Here is a 15,116-nt window from a genome sequence, read left to right on the forward strand (position 1 = left end):
ATGACTTCTTTATCAAAAACTCCCTCCGAGATTCTTACCACAGAGAATATAAGTTTCCGGAAGCCTCAGCCGCTAACAAGAAGGTCATTTTTGGATGCCACAAAACATTGTTCATACCACGATGACATTGGGCATAACACGAACGAGTGTCGGTCGCTCAAGAACGAAATCGAGGCAGCAGTAAAGTCCGGAAAGCTGAAGCATTTAGTGAAGGGAGGAAAGCCGGATAATGGCAAAGCGCCTATCCGGGATATTCAAGGGCCAAGTAAAAAACAAATCAAGGATTTGAATGTACACATGATTCAGAATGAGTTCCATGCGGGAACCAAGAGAAAAGAGTCTGATGATGAAGACTGGAAGAACGAGCCAGTAATCTTCCCTCGAATCAAGGGAGGTCCAAACAACAAAAATCCTCTGATCATTACTGCTCTTTTCGGACATTACCGGTCCCACCATGTCTTTTTCGACACCGGAAGCACATCGGACATTATGTATGAGCAGTGCTTCGATCAACTGGATGAGGAAGATAAAGAAAAACTGAAACCCATTCACGCTCCAGTATCTGGATTTGGTGGGGAAATCATGCACCCTCGAGGTGTAATTTCGTTTCCAGTTACCCTCAGTGTTGGGGTACATTCGAGAACCGAGGAAGTGGAATTTTTAGTTTTGCCAGCAACATCGAAGCATGACATTATCCTTGGACGCGAAGCAATTGGCGACTTCAATGCCCATCCGTCCACAGCACATGGCGCAGTTGGAGTCCAAACTTGTACCGGTGTAGCAATAATTCATGTTAACCGACATTGCTTCGCAACGGAAAGCTCAAGACCAAGCAAGATTCCAAAGTAAGCTTTAAGAACCGAGCCAAAGAAATGGATTTTGAATACGAACTTCCCGGAACAAACAATAACGATCGGACCTAATATTTCGGAAGTAGCACGGGTTTTCTTAAAACGATTATTGTCAAAAAAACGTTGATGTATTCGCATGGCAGACCGCGGACATGACTGGCGTCCCACGAAGCATCACGGAACACAAGTTACGAGTAAACCCGTTGTTCACTCCGGTTGTTCGGAAGCAACGAAAAATGGGTCCAGAGCAGACAAAAGCGATGAATGAACAAGTCCAAGATCTTTTGAAAGCAGGAATCATCCGCCCGATTCGTTATCAAACATGGGTAGCTAACCCAGTTATTGTTCCAAAAATCAACGGAACATGGCGGATGTGCATTGATTTCAAGGATTTGAACAAAGCATGCCCAAAAGATTGTTATCCTCTTCCAGAGATTGATCTCAAAGTTGATGTTGTGGCACCGTTCAAATTCAAATGTTTTTTAGATGCTTATAAAGGTTATCATCAGATCCGCATGGCCGCGGGTGATGAAGACAAAACGGAATTCCGCACCGATCAAGGCACATTTTGTTACAAAATGATGCCTTTCGGACTAAAAAATGCGGGTGCTACATATCAACGCTTGATGGACATCGCATTCAAGGGACAAATCGGTCGAAACCTGGAAGTCTATATGGACGACTTGGTGATCAAAAGTATTGAAGAAGATCAGATGTTGAGAGACATTGAAGAGACGTTTGAAACCTTAAAAAACATTAACATGAAGCTGAATCCAGCTAAATGTTCGTTTGGAATAGAGGAAGGGAAATTCTTAGGGGTAATCGTTACGGATGAGGGCTTTAAAGCCAATCCGGATAAAGTCCAAGCAATAGCCCGCATGCCTTCCCCATCTTCCCTCAAGGAGGTCCAAACGTTAAATGGACGATTGGTGGCCTTGAACCGTTTTCTGGCAAATCATGCAGCCAAGTCTCATCCATTCATCTCAACGCTGAGAAATTGTCTTAAGAAAGCACACTTTAATTGGACTGCGGAAGCAGAACAAGCTTTCTTAGAGGTTAAAAAATGGCTGATGGAACTGCCCACTTTAACAGCACCATCTGCTGGAGAGCCATTAACACTATATCTATCAGCTTCAGACATTGCCATCGGGGCCGTTCTTCTGACAGATTGTAAGAATGTTCAAACGCCGATCTATTACGTCAGCAGAACACTGTCGGATCCGGAAACAATGTATTCCATGTTGGAAAAACTTGTTTTAGCACTCGTCTATGCTGCCAGACGTCTCCGCAGATACTTTCAGGGGCACCCCATTAATGTGTTAACCGGATACAAGCTCAAGAACGTCCTCAGCAAACCCGAATTATCAGGACGATTGGCCAAATGGGCTATCGAGCTAGGTGAATACGCGATAGAGTATAAACCTAGACCTTCAATTAAAGGACAAGTGCTGGCGGACTTTGTGACAGAAGTTCCGCACCACAAAGAGAAGGAATGTTTGATCGAGCAACAACCCCAGGTGCCTCCAGAATCAGGACAAGTTTGGTCCCTATTCACGGACGGAGCCTCAAGCAGCGAAGGATGTGGTGCAGGTCTTAGGCTGGTTAACCCTGAGGGCCACGAGTTCACATATGCTATAAAACTAGATTTCTAAAGAACCAATAATGATGCAAAATATGAAGCTTTCTTGGCGGGTCTACGGATAGCCAAGAAGCTAGGGGTTAAACATTTGGAAGCCCGAGTGGATTCCATGTTGATCGCGGGACAGATGAATGGCACATACGAAGCAAAAAACGACATCATGGCTTCATATGTGTCACAGGCAAAAGAATTAATGCTCCAGTTCTCTTCATGCAAAATCATTCATATTAAGAGAAGTGAAAACAAATCGGCGGACGCTCTTAGCAAGTTGGCCTCGACGAATTTCGAACATTTTGCCAAAGACATCCGCATTGAGATATTGGATTGCCCATGCGTCCCGCAGCATCAAGTGTTAGTAATTCAATCAGGAGTCGAATCTTGGATGTCACCTATCGTTGCATATTTGTCGTCCGGAACACTCCCAGAAGGAAAGTCAGCAGCCCAGAAGATCAGACACAAAGCCCTGAATTACCAAGTGATCGACGGTGTCTTGTATCGTCGTTCCTTCCTCGGATCTTTACTACGGTGCGTAGACGCCGAGGATGCGAATTATCTAATCAGAGAGGTTCACGAAGGGATTTGCGGTCTTCATGCTGGTCCGCGAATGGTTGTTGCAAAAGTAATGAACGCTGGGTATTACTGGCCAGGGATGCATTCGGACGTTGTACATGAAATCCGGAAGTGCGATTCATGTCAGCGACATGCCCCTAATACATTACGTCCAAAGAATGAGTTAGTTCCTGTCACTTCGGCTTGGCCGTTCCAAAAGTGGGCAATCGATATAATGGGACCTTTCCCTGAGGCCCCTGGGCGGATTAAGTTCTTGATAGTAGCCATAGACTACTTCACAAAATGGGTAGAGGCCAAACCGGTTGCTTCGATAACAGCAGCGAGTGTTAAAAAATTCATATGGGAATTTATCATATGTCGTTTTGGTCTTCCCCTAGAGCTGATCAGTGACAACGGAACACAATTCGCGGACAGTGGGCTACAAGAATGATTAAAAGAGTTACACATCTCTCAAATATTCACCTCCGTAGCCCACCCACAAGCGAATGGTCAGGTTGAAAGAACCAACCGGACCATTAAGGAAGGAATTAAGGCCAGATTGGGCACTAAAGGACGGGTTGGGTCGACGAATTGCCCCATGTGTTATGGGCCTTCCGCACCTAGAAGAATTCTAGCAATTCTGAAACCCCTTTCAGCTTAACATATGGCACTGAGGCCATGATTCCGGCCGAAATCTGAATCCCATCCGCCAGAGTCCTCATGATCGAAGACAATGATCAGGAACTCCGGATGAACCTTAATCTCCTAGAAGAAAGGAGGGAATTGGCATTGATCCGAGAGCATAACTATAAACGCCAGTTGGAAAAATATTATAACTCTCGGATCCAGAGGTGTGAATTTGGCTCGGGAGATTTTGTCTTCTGCAGCAATGAAGCTTCCGGGCAAGAGCCCTCGGGCAAGCTAGCCCCGACATGGGAAGGCCCTTATAAGATTCAGAGAGTTTTAACTAAAGGGGCTTATAAACTAGAAAGGTTGGACGGGACATAGGTCCCCAGAACCTGGAATGGGGCCCAGTTAAGAAAATGTTACATTTAAATTTTGTCTTTTGGCCTACATGCTAACCTAGATATTAAGATCCTTGTATTTCCTTTCTATGTAATTTGGCTTATGCCCTGGTTATTAAAGTTTTCACTTTGGTCATTTGAGACTTGTAATTTTATAACCCTTTATTGGCACATAAAGAAGATCCGACAAAAACACTTATATTACAAAAAAAAAGAGAGAGAAGTAAAAAAGTGTAGCGGATACTTAAACAAACACTTCTTCATATACACAAATGTGGTTACAAAAGAAGATTGAAAATTACAAGAAAAGAAAGGAAAATATAATTTACGCCGCAGCATCTTCTTGCTCCGCGTGTTCTTCTTCTTCTTCTTCTTCTTCTTCTTCTTCTTCTTCTTCTTCTTCTTCTTCTTCCTCTTCTTCTTCCTCATTATTTGCTCCATCGAGGCCAAGAAGAGCCTTCAATTGAGGAATGCTATCCTCCTTGTCCGCCAGATCAGATATCTGTTGAGATAAAGAAAATTTTAAAGAATCAAAGTCTTTTGACTTCTTCTTTAAAATCCCAACAGTATCCTTCCCAGCTAGGACATAGTCCTCCGGACGCTTGGAAGATGAACCAAATTCATAACCCTCCTTAAAACCTACATTGCGTCCGGCCTGCTTTGAGGCTTTAAGGAGGACGGCAACATAGTTCCCAAGTTCGTCTCTAGCCCGAACATCAGCTATGACCTGTTAAGGAAATCATCTATTAGTATTCTTACAAACACCTAATTTACTTAAAGAGAAGAATATAGTAAGTACCTTGGGAATGGCTTCTGCCAACAACCATTTCTTGTCCGCTTGAGCCTGGACAATTTCCATTATATGTCTTCCACACTCCAAGGCTTGATCGCGGTTCTTAGCACTCAGAACGGACAGACGTTTGTCCTTGGCAGCAGATTCTGCTCGAAGGCTCTCAACCAACTTGGCCTGATCCGCCAACTGAGCCCGAAGAATAGCGCTCGTCTCTTTCTCTGCTTCCAGAGCTTGGCGGGCCTCCTGAGCCTCTTTAGTGGCCTTAAGGCCTTCTTTTTTGGCATCAGCTGCGGAGGCCGCCAACTCATCCCATTCCTTATTCATGGCCAACCAGTCACGAGTTATTTCTCGAGTGGTGGACAAAGAGTTGGCCACATAATTAGAATAGGAATTCAATAATTCCTGGCGAACACTCAGACGTCGCCTTTCCTTTTTACCGTGAGGGAGACATTCCTCCAAAAATTAGAAACACGTATCCATGTGACGGAACGTCGAATCCCTACGGAGTGACTAGTTGGGTTGGTGAGGAGAAGGATCTTCTTATTGAGGACGAGGAGAAGTCCATGGAAACATACTCTCACCACCTTGGTCCCGGAAATGATGGACGTTGTACGAAGGCGATGCCCGATCATGTTCAGGAGCACTCGCCTCCTTGGTCTTGAGTGGAGAGTCGTCCGCCACAATTATCGGCTCCTTAGCAGTATTAGGAGGAGGTGACGGCGGACGAGCTGAAGAATCCTTTGGTCCGGAGACATTCTCCGAAAGTTTCTCCACGTTCCCTAAAGAAGCATTAATAAAGAGAGTCAGAAGAAGATTTTTTACTTCATTAAAAAGAAAGAGAAAGTAAATACTCTTTTACTTACTCAATGACGGATCCTCTGCATCTAGTTGGTCTAAATGGTCCTCCAACGCAGACGGTTGAGCCTTCTTGGCTTTCTTTTTCTTAGAAACATCCTTTGCAGGATGGATCTTCCATTTACCCGCCGCCTTGGAGGCACCCACGTCGACTGATGGTTGTTTAAATTCGGCAGTAGTATCATCAGGCTTGGGGCCCTCAACATCAGCATTAACGTCGACGTCATCTTGGCTCGTCTCAGGAACAGTCGTTGCTTGTTGACGCAGGAGACCTACAGTTGAGTCCAAAGCCTTATTAGTAGTCGAATAAACTTCTTCACGGGGGGGATGACTCCTCACTAGACGACAAGAGCACGATCACCCCGTCCGAAGTAATAGCAGTTAAAGGTTGGGGTTGTAGAATGCCCTCACCTTTAAGTATGACGTCTGCCACATACTTCTCACCTTTAGAATACATTGGTTCGGAAACCAATGGCTCCGGAAAAAGGGTTGCAGGAAACACAAAATTACTGCTCGTCCGATCTAAAAAGGGTTTATCGCGCGGATCGATCGTGCGTCGCACCATCATCCCACCCTCTTTATCCAGAAGAGTACTGAAGGCTGAACCTTCACCTGCACGAACCAAGAAACCATAATTAGAAAATACTCGGTGGTAACACAAGAATTACAAAAGCACTTACTCTTGTCGGTTTTTTCGTAATATGGTTCCAAGGTAGGGAACGGCCACAAGCGGCTCATCTTCGCATGCACCATGGCTGCCTCGTGAATCGGGCGCATAGGAGTTGGCGTAAAGGTTAGCTTCTGGAACCAGGCTACACCCTTATATGCGAAGGCCGCGATCACGGGCATAGGTTCCTCCGCCTTACGTTTGGTCATCGTAAAGGGGATGACATCTTCCCGGATCCAAAAGAATTTTGGCTTCCACCCATGGAGGCTGCGAAGCCATTCCGTGCCCACAACCCTCTTTTCATAGATGGACGCAAAGCTATACCATCCATCGCGGAAGGTCATTTTGTAGAACACGGCGAACGTACCTACAGTTGAGTCCAAAGCCTTATTAGTAGTTGAATAAACTTCTTCACGGGGGGATGACTCCTCACTAGACGACAAGAGCACGATCACCCCGTCCGAAGTAATAGCAGTTAAAGGTTGGGGTTGTAGAATGCCCTCACCTTTAAGTATGACGTCTGCCACATACTTCTCACCTTTAGAATACATTGGTTCGGAAACCAATGGCTCCGGAAAAAGGGTTGCAGGAAACACAAAATTACTGCTCGTCCGATCTAAAAAGGGTTTATCGCGCGGATCGATCGTGCGTCGCACCATCATCCCACCCTCTTTATCCAGAAGAGTACTGAAGGCTGAACCTTCACCTGCACGAACCAAGAAACCATAATTAGAAAATACTCGGTGGTAACACAAGAATTACAAAAGCACTTACTCTTGTCGGTTTTTTCGTAATATGGTTCCAAGGTAGGGAACGGCCACAAGCGGCTCATCTTCGCATGCACCATGGCTGCCTCGTGAATCGGGCGCATAGGAGTTGGCGTAAAGGTTAGCTTCTGGAACCAGGCTACACCCTTATATGCGAAGGCCGCGATCACGGGCATAGGTTCCTCCGCCTTACGTTTGGTCATCGTAAAGGGGATGACATCTTCCCGGATCCAAAAGAATTTTGGCTTCCACCCATGGAGGCTGCGAAGCCATTCCGTGCCCACAACCCTCTTTTCATAGATGGACGCAAAGCTATACCATCCATCGCGGAAGGTCATTTTGTAGAACACGGCGAACGTACCTACAGTTGAGTCCAAAGCCTTATTATTAGTTGAATAAACTTCTTCACGGGGGGATGACTCCTCACTAGACGACAAGAGCACGATCACCCCGTCCGAAGTAATAGCAGTTAAAGGTTGGGGTTGTAGAATGCCCTCACCTTTAAGTATGACGGCTGCCACATACTTCTCACCTTTAGAATACATTGGTTCGGAAACCAATGGCTCCGGAAGAAGGGTGGCAGGAAACACAAAATTACTGCTCGTCCGATCTAAAAAGGGTTTATCGCGCGGATCGATCGTGCGTCGCACCATCATCCCACCCTCTTTATCCAGAAGAGTACTGAAGGCTGAACCTTCACCTGCACGAACCAAGAAACCATAATTAGAAAATACTCGGTGGTAACACAAGAATTACAAAAAGCACTTACTCTTGTCGGTTTTTTCGTAATATGGTTCCAAGGTAGGGAACGGCCACAAGCGGCTCATCTTCGCATGCACCATGGCTGCCTCGTGAATCGGGCGCATAGGAGTTGGCGTAAAGGTTAGCTTCTGGAACCAGGCTACACCCTTATATGCGGAGGCCGCGATCACGGGCATAGGTTCCTCCGCCTTACGTTTGGTCATCGTAAAGGGGATGACATCTTCCCGGATCCAAAAGAATTTTGGCTTCCACCCATGGAGGCTGCGAAGCCATTCCGTGCCCACAACCCTCTTTTTATCGATGGACGCAAAGCTATACCATCCGTTGCGAAAGGTCATTTTGTAGAACACGAAGAACATACCGATGGAAGGTTCAAGGTCCTGGGCTTGGCAACAGAATTCGAAGTGTCGAACTCTTAGCATCCCAAATGGGTGGATCTGGGAAAGATGAACCTTATAGGTTGTTAATATCGATTGACCTAATTGAGTGATTGAGATCCGAAAATTCCCAGTAGTGAAGTGGTCCACATAGACAGCCATCATCTTGGGAGGAGGCTTGGTAGCAATAGAGCCACTTACTGGACGTTTCGGCTCCCATTCCGGCCGCAGCCCATAAACGTTGACTACATCGTTGAAATCCTCTTCCTTCAGGCACACTTCAAAGTCATTGATAGTAGGAGTGCCTTTCTTCTCTGTCTCTTTATCTTTTGCCATTAGAGAAATAAAGAGGAAAAAGAAGATAAAATAGATTCAGAAAGTTTAAAAGGAATTTCAGAGAGTTGGGTATGCTTAAAAAAAGATGAAAGTGATAAAGTCTAAATGGAAAACCCAAGGGTCATATTTATACCCCCATCGCAATTAATGCAGCACATAAATCGACAGAAGAAAGAGAAACTACGGACCACCAGATAAATGACACGTCAGGCGGGAGATTCAAGGTAGTGGAAACAGGCCGTCACAAACGTCACACACATTTAACCAGTCGTACTAACACAATAGGCTCTCCGCCACGTCATCAAGGTTATCCAAGAGTTTCAAAAATTTCAGAAAAGATAAAGATTTCAAAAATATCTCCCAAAAATGATATTTTAGCACAAAGGAATACCCACAAAAAAACAAGACTCTTTCTCATTAAAATTCCAAAGGATAGTTACAAAGAGTGAAAAAGAAAAATTACATATAATGAACAGCAAACCTATCCTAAGTCTTAGATACAGACGGGTCTTCCGGATCTTGTGCGGACGTATCTTCAGAAGAATCATCCTCGGATTCATCCCCAAGATAGTCCTTTAAAAGTTGCAAGCCATCAGAGGCGGACGCAAACTCCGGAAGTAAATCCTGTAAAGGGAAGATCAGCGCATCATGCTCTTTAACCCGATCAATGCGATTCTGTTTAACATTCACGCCATAAAGCGGATGGTCTCCAAAAGAGCGGCCACTTTGGGTGTACTCCACTCCCTCGTGGAAGCCAGCAGCACGCCCAAGCGATGTAGAAGCAGCCATTACATTGGTAAAACTATCAGTGAGCTCTTTACTCCCCTTGATATGGCGGACGATCTGTCAAAACAAACACATAAGTTCCTCAAAAATATCAAGGAATAAGTGTAACACAAAGCCTAAAAAAGATAACTTACAGCATCCGCCCCACAGGTGAGGAACCACTGTCGATCCTGCTCCGCACGCTCCGCTCGATCCTGGAAATCCTTTGATTCCTTGATAATAGCTTCATGCGCTTGGAGAAGAGCATCATAAGCACTTTGAATTTCCACAGCACTTTGATCTTTGAGATTGGCCTGGTCTTGTTGTAACTTCAGCTCCGCCTCAAGATCATGGATTCGAACACCTTGCAAAGCCACTTGGTTTTCTAAAGATGAATTGGCCTCCTTAACACGGACCAATTCATCCTTATCCTTTTGAGCCCTCGCCCGATCGGCTTCACGGCTGGTATTCTGCTTCTCACAAGCCTCTTTCCATCGGCGAGCAGCTTCGGAGTTGCGATCTTGCTCATCCTTAAGTGCTTTCTCCACGTCAATCAATTTCCATTTAGCAGTCTGGGAAGCGAGGCGGTGCTCCTCAGCTTCTTTTTAAGCGATTTCCGTCGCCCGACGAGCCTCCGCAACTTTCTCACCTAGCGTACGCCATTCGCTCAGAACTTCCTAGCTACCAGCTAAAGCGTTAGCCAGGTGATAAGCTACGTTTGTGTGGAGATCATAGCGGGAAAGATCGCGTTGGTAGGACATCTCGGTAGGCGGCGTACAATACTCAACAAAATCCATACAAGTTTTAGCCTGGTTGAACCGAGAACCATTTGTTATGCCCCATGGAGGAACAAATAACTCATGTTTGTCCCCAAGACCACTGTCCCCGTAATAACGGGAACTTGAAGGTTTAATACGGGCGGGAGTAGAAAAATGTTGCTGAGGAGGAGGAAGGTCCGTAGTTCTGGCACCTCTCCTTCAGTAACAGGGTTGTACTGATCGCCACTCCCTCCCCCACCTTGGAACATGAAATCAAAATCATCCTCACCACCAGACTGATTACCTGCGCCTCCAACCGGAGCACTGGTAGGAGGAGTTGACACTCTCCCTTCCATAGTGACCTCAACTGTAGTAATAGTTGGACGGTCATCCATATTGAGATCTTTAGGCGGAGAAGGTGGTTTTTCTTCCGCGTCTCCCCTCGAAAATAAGGAAGATGACTGTTCAATATGAGGAGTAGGAGTGGGCAATCTCTCAGAAACATCTTCACTGGTGATTAACGGATCTACAAAACCAAAAGACACACTTAGCAAAATAATGAGAAAGAAAAAGCATGACACTTAGAAATTCATGCATACCTTCAACAGTTTCAATGCGATCAAAAAGATTGAACATCGGCTTCTTGGGACGGTGTACTTTCCGTTTTTTCTTCGATGGCCCAGCCCCGACATCCGCAGCCTTCTTCTTCGGACGACTCGTTGGAGAAGCTGTAAAAAGTCTTCTTTGTTCTAGCTCTGCTAACAAATGAGAGACAGAAGAAGTTTCAGAAGTATCATAAACTTCATCTTCCTCTGACAACGACTTTCAGGACACGTCACTATCATCATCACTAGATGAAAGGATGGCAATCGCTCCTTCGGAGGTAATAGCAGTAAGAGGAGAAGGGTTTAGAATGTACGCACCTGTTTAGAAGGTAGCGTTTGAGACGACAGGCTCAGCCCAAACCTTCGTGGGAAATAAAAAGTGGGATTTGGTCTTCTCAAGCAGGGGCTGGTCCCCCGCTTCATGGATACTCTTGCGTACACACCCCCTATCTCCAAAAAGGACATTAAACATAGAGCTGCGACTTGCAAAAAGATACCTTAACCATAAGAATATTCAAAATACAAAAAACATACCATAAAAGAAAAGCTTACGTTCATGTAAGTCAACAAAGATAGGCTCCATAAACTCAGCCGGCCATAGACGACTCATGCCTGCCCATACAAACGCTTCTTCCGGCAAGGCACGCATAGGTGACGGCTCCATGGTAAGTACGCGATACCATTCGCGACCTTCATGGGCAACGGTAACAACGTCCGGGAGGGCAGAGTTCACCGGACGCCTAACCATATTCAGGGGCACCACATCCTCAGATATCCAAAAGAATTTATTCCGCCAGTCAGCGGATAACTTCTCAACTTCGGTACCAAGGGTTCGATCAGAAAACCCTTGGCAAGTATACCAGCCATTACGGTTAGTAAGGCGGTAGAAAACTGAATCGATCAATATGAGGAATCATATCACGCGCGTTACATTCATAGTGTCGAATTCGCATCATTGCACGTGGGTGGAGTTGAGACAGGTGAATCCCGTAAGCAGTCAAAATTCTCTCAAGAAATTTCGTTATAGGAAGACGAAAATTTCCATGAGTAAAATAGTCGGCATATAAAGTTATTTTTCCAGTAGGTGGAAAACTGGCTATAGAGCCATCAGCAGGAAACTCGGGTTCCCACTCAGGGGGGATGCCTTACGTTTCCAATAACTTCTCATACTCTGACCGGTCCCAAGAAATCTCGATTTCGTCAACTTCGGTTTGAACATTTGACATTTTGGAAGGATCTTGGAAAGACATAAAGAGATTATAAAATCTTTATCGAAGATATACTGCTCAGAGATATGTCGAAGGGTAATCAGAAGAAGAAGGGGTGATAAAAACTTCAAAAAAGAGAAGTTTTTCCTTATTTATACCCATCGCAGTTAATGCGATGGGATATGCAGCAGTAGAAAGAGAAAGTTCCACCCAACCAGTAAAGGCCACGTCACGCGGGAAATTCGAAAAAGAGAAAAAAGTTGAACAGTCGGGTACAGTGACAGCCGTAAAAAACATACCATCACCTGTTCACGCGCCTGCGAGTGGTCAACTTGTCCTTTTTCATGATTATCCACACCAACAAAAGATATTTTCTACCTAATCTCGTACAACAAAAATCCCTAAAAAACATGTCAAGTCCAGAATTTCACCCGCATAAAGATTTCACACGGAAGAAACACTGGACTGGGGGGACTTGTAGAGGTAGGGTACCAAAAAGACCCAAATACCCTTAAATACCACCCGCGGGTCATACAAAGTCATCCGCGGAACACATGGGTCACCCGCATAACGTAAGCAAGGAAGAGTGTCCTCATATTACATGCGGAAGCATCCGGGCATTTGAAGGAACCGTCCGCACAAGGCAGGTGTCATTATCTTTACACTTTCTAGAAGAAGATATCATGACCCTTGCTTGAGGAATACATAACATATTAACCAATAGACAAGGGACACCTGTCCAGGTTGTTATAACCGTCCACATGGACAGGGTATGATTCGTCCTATCATTGGATGACGCGTGTCCAGGTTGTTATACCCATGCACATGGGACGTATAGCTTAGCCTATCAAAAGCGGACACGTGTCCAGGCAGTTACAAGAGATCTTCTAGAAGAGGACAGCTGCCCCAATCATCTTCCACCATCCTTCGGCTATAAATACCTTGTCAAACGGTATGAGGTATTCATTCACTCTCACATATTCTGACTGCACTTAGTCTTTGTACTTCAGTACTTGTTTAATTACGAACGATACTGATTCTCACGCCGGAGGGTGGTTACAGGAAGACCCCCCCTCTTGTCCTTCCTGTAACGAGACTCACGGTGTTGGTTTTGCAGGTTCTAGTCACTGGACTTTGGGAAGTGTTACTCATATCGTGGTTGTAGTTATCGTATTGTACCCTGTGGACTTATTGGATCCAGGACCCATACCCGGGGAGTGGATCCGTGTTTCTTCAAATATTATTTTCTGTTTTTATGTAGATTGTTTGTACGTGTAGGGAGTTTAACTGGGTCATTAACTCAGTTGCCAAATTAGACTTATCTGAACAATTCAGCCACTGGCAACACGAAAGGAAGATAGAGGTTTAGCAGCTATTATCAATTTTATATATTTTTATTATCTCTAATTTTGTAAGATTATATTCTTTAAAAATCATTTAGCTATAACTATTGTATGCCAGGGCACATTGGTAAAATTCAGGTGTTGCGAAAACCCAAACGTTGTTGGTCTCGGGTTTTGAGACGGTAGGTCGACACGAATTCCTTGGGTTTCGATTATATGTTTTATATATCGGAACTAAAACAAAAAAAAAGTATAAAAAATTGAGGTTGACCAATGGGGTGACGATGGTTGGTAAAACTCGGACATTGACAAAACCTGAGCACTGAGGTGGAGAGTCTATGCAAATTCGGTTGGTTTCCGTCGCGTTTGTTACAGTAATTGTGACTAAATAAAAAACAAAGTTGGCATTTGGCCGTTTTTGTTACATTCGTAGCCCTGGAACTAAAACAAAATATGGTGAGTCTACGCGAATTCGATTGACAATCGTCACACTTGTTACGATACCGGAACTAAAACTAAAATAAGAAAAAACCAAATTGGCATTCGATCGATTTACATTATATTCGTTATATTACCGGAACTAAAAAACAAAAACAATAAAAAATAAAGTGACCACTAAGGTGCCGCAAAGTGGCACAATCAGGTACTTAAGACATCAAAATTCTCTTTTATATATATATACTAGTTTGATCCTCCCGTGTTACGGGAGTTTATTCAAGTTTTTGTTTTTAACCGTTTTGTTATTTTATGATAGATTCATTTTATTTTTTAACTTAGTTTTGTTTTAATTTAATACACATACATTAGTTTGTTATTTTATTTTTTAGCGTTTGGGTTTTTCAATTGAGATGTGTATGTTTTTTAGTTTTTTAACGAACAAACATACACGAACACGTGCATGTTGATTTTTTTAAATGAACAAACATGAAAACAAATATTTGTTTAATGAAAAAGGAGACGTTGATGTAGTTGACGATGGTGGGTAGTATCGGAAGTTAACCGACGAAGGAGATGATAGACCAACAACGGAGAACATGTAAAAGAGATAAATTAAATTAGGGTTTAACGATCAAAGTGTTTACCAATAAATGAGATCTTGTAAATCATTTAAGGGCTATTAGGGTTTGGTAGACCTAAAAGGCTATAACCCGTGGAAATTATTCTTTGATGATTAAAGGGTGATTTCACAAATAAATGGAATGTTATACCCGTTTAAGGGTTATCCGGGTTTAGTGAGACCCATGAGCCACAAAAATATTGTTTGATTATGAAAGAGTTTCACAAATAAATGAGATGTTATAACCCATTTAAAGACTATACGGGTTTAGTAAGACTCATACCCGCGAATTCGGGTCAAATGCATGAGAAGCCACCATTTAGAAATCAAGCAATCTGGTGGCGTTAAAAAATGGGGGGAGCAACCTGAGAGTGACACGTAGGATTTTGTGGTATGCAATTATATAGATAGTTAGATTAGTGATACTAATTATAATTATGATTCAACATAATTGTTGGTGCATGATGTCAGTAGTTCAGTGTCTAGTGTCTGTAATCGAGTTTGTAATGTTTTGTATTTGATGTAAGCGAAGTTAGCTAACAAGTTCGCTGATATAGGCGAACTTGTTAGACAAGCGAAGTTAGGGACAACTTCGCCTGAACATGCCAGGCGAAGTTGTCGTGATATATATTGATTAGGTTACGGCTTAATCAATAAGAATTTTTATTATTCGAGTTTACGAGTCAGAGAGTCCTGTAATCAGTGATTGATATCACGTGTTTAAATTTGCAATATAACGAGTATTTGTTTATTGTAACG

General features: G+C 43.8%; 1 protein-coding gene across 1 annotated transcript; it reads left to right on the forward strand.

Annotated features, from left to right (window-relative positions):
* On the forward strand, positions 1–849 carry LOC143598227 (uncharacterized). Its single transcript, XM_077076498.1, has one exon. It carries the CDS (start codon positions 1–3, stop codon positions 847–849), a length of 849 nt encoding a protein of 282 aa, XP_076932613.1.
* Positions 850–15,116: the final 14,267 nt, after the last annotated feature.

Source organism: Bidens hawaiensis, unplaced genomic scaffold (genome assembly GCF_021521415.1).
Source record: "Bidens hawaiensis isolate Kalapana, Puna unplaced genomic scaffold, B.hawaiensis_p1.1 tig00049821_1, whole genome shotgun sequence".
Taxonomy (NCBI): domain Eukaryota; kingdom Viridiplantae; phylum Streptophyta; class Magnoliopsida; order Asterales; family Asteraceae; genus Bidens; species Bidens hawaiensis.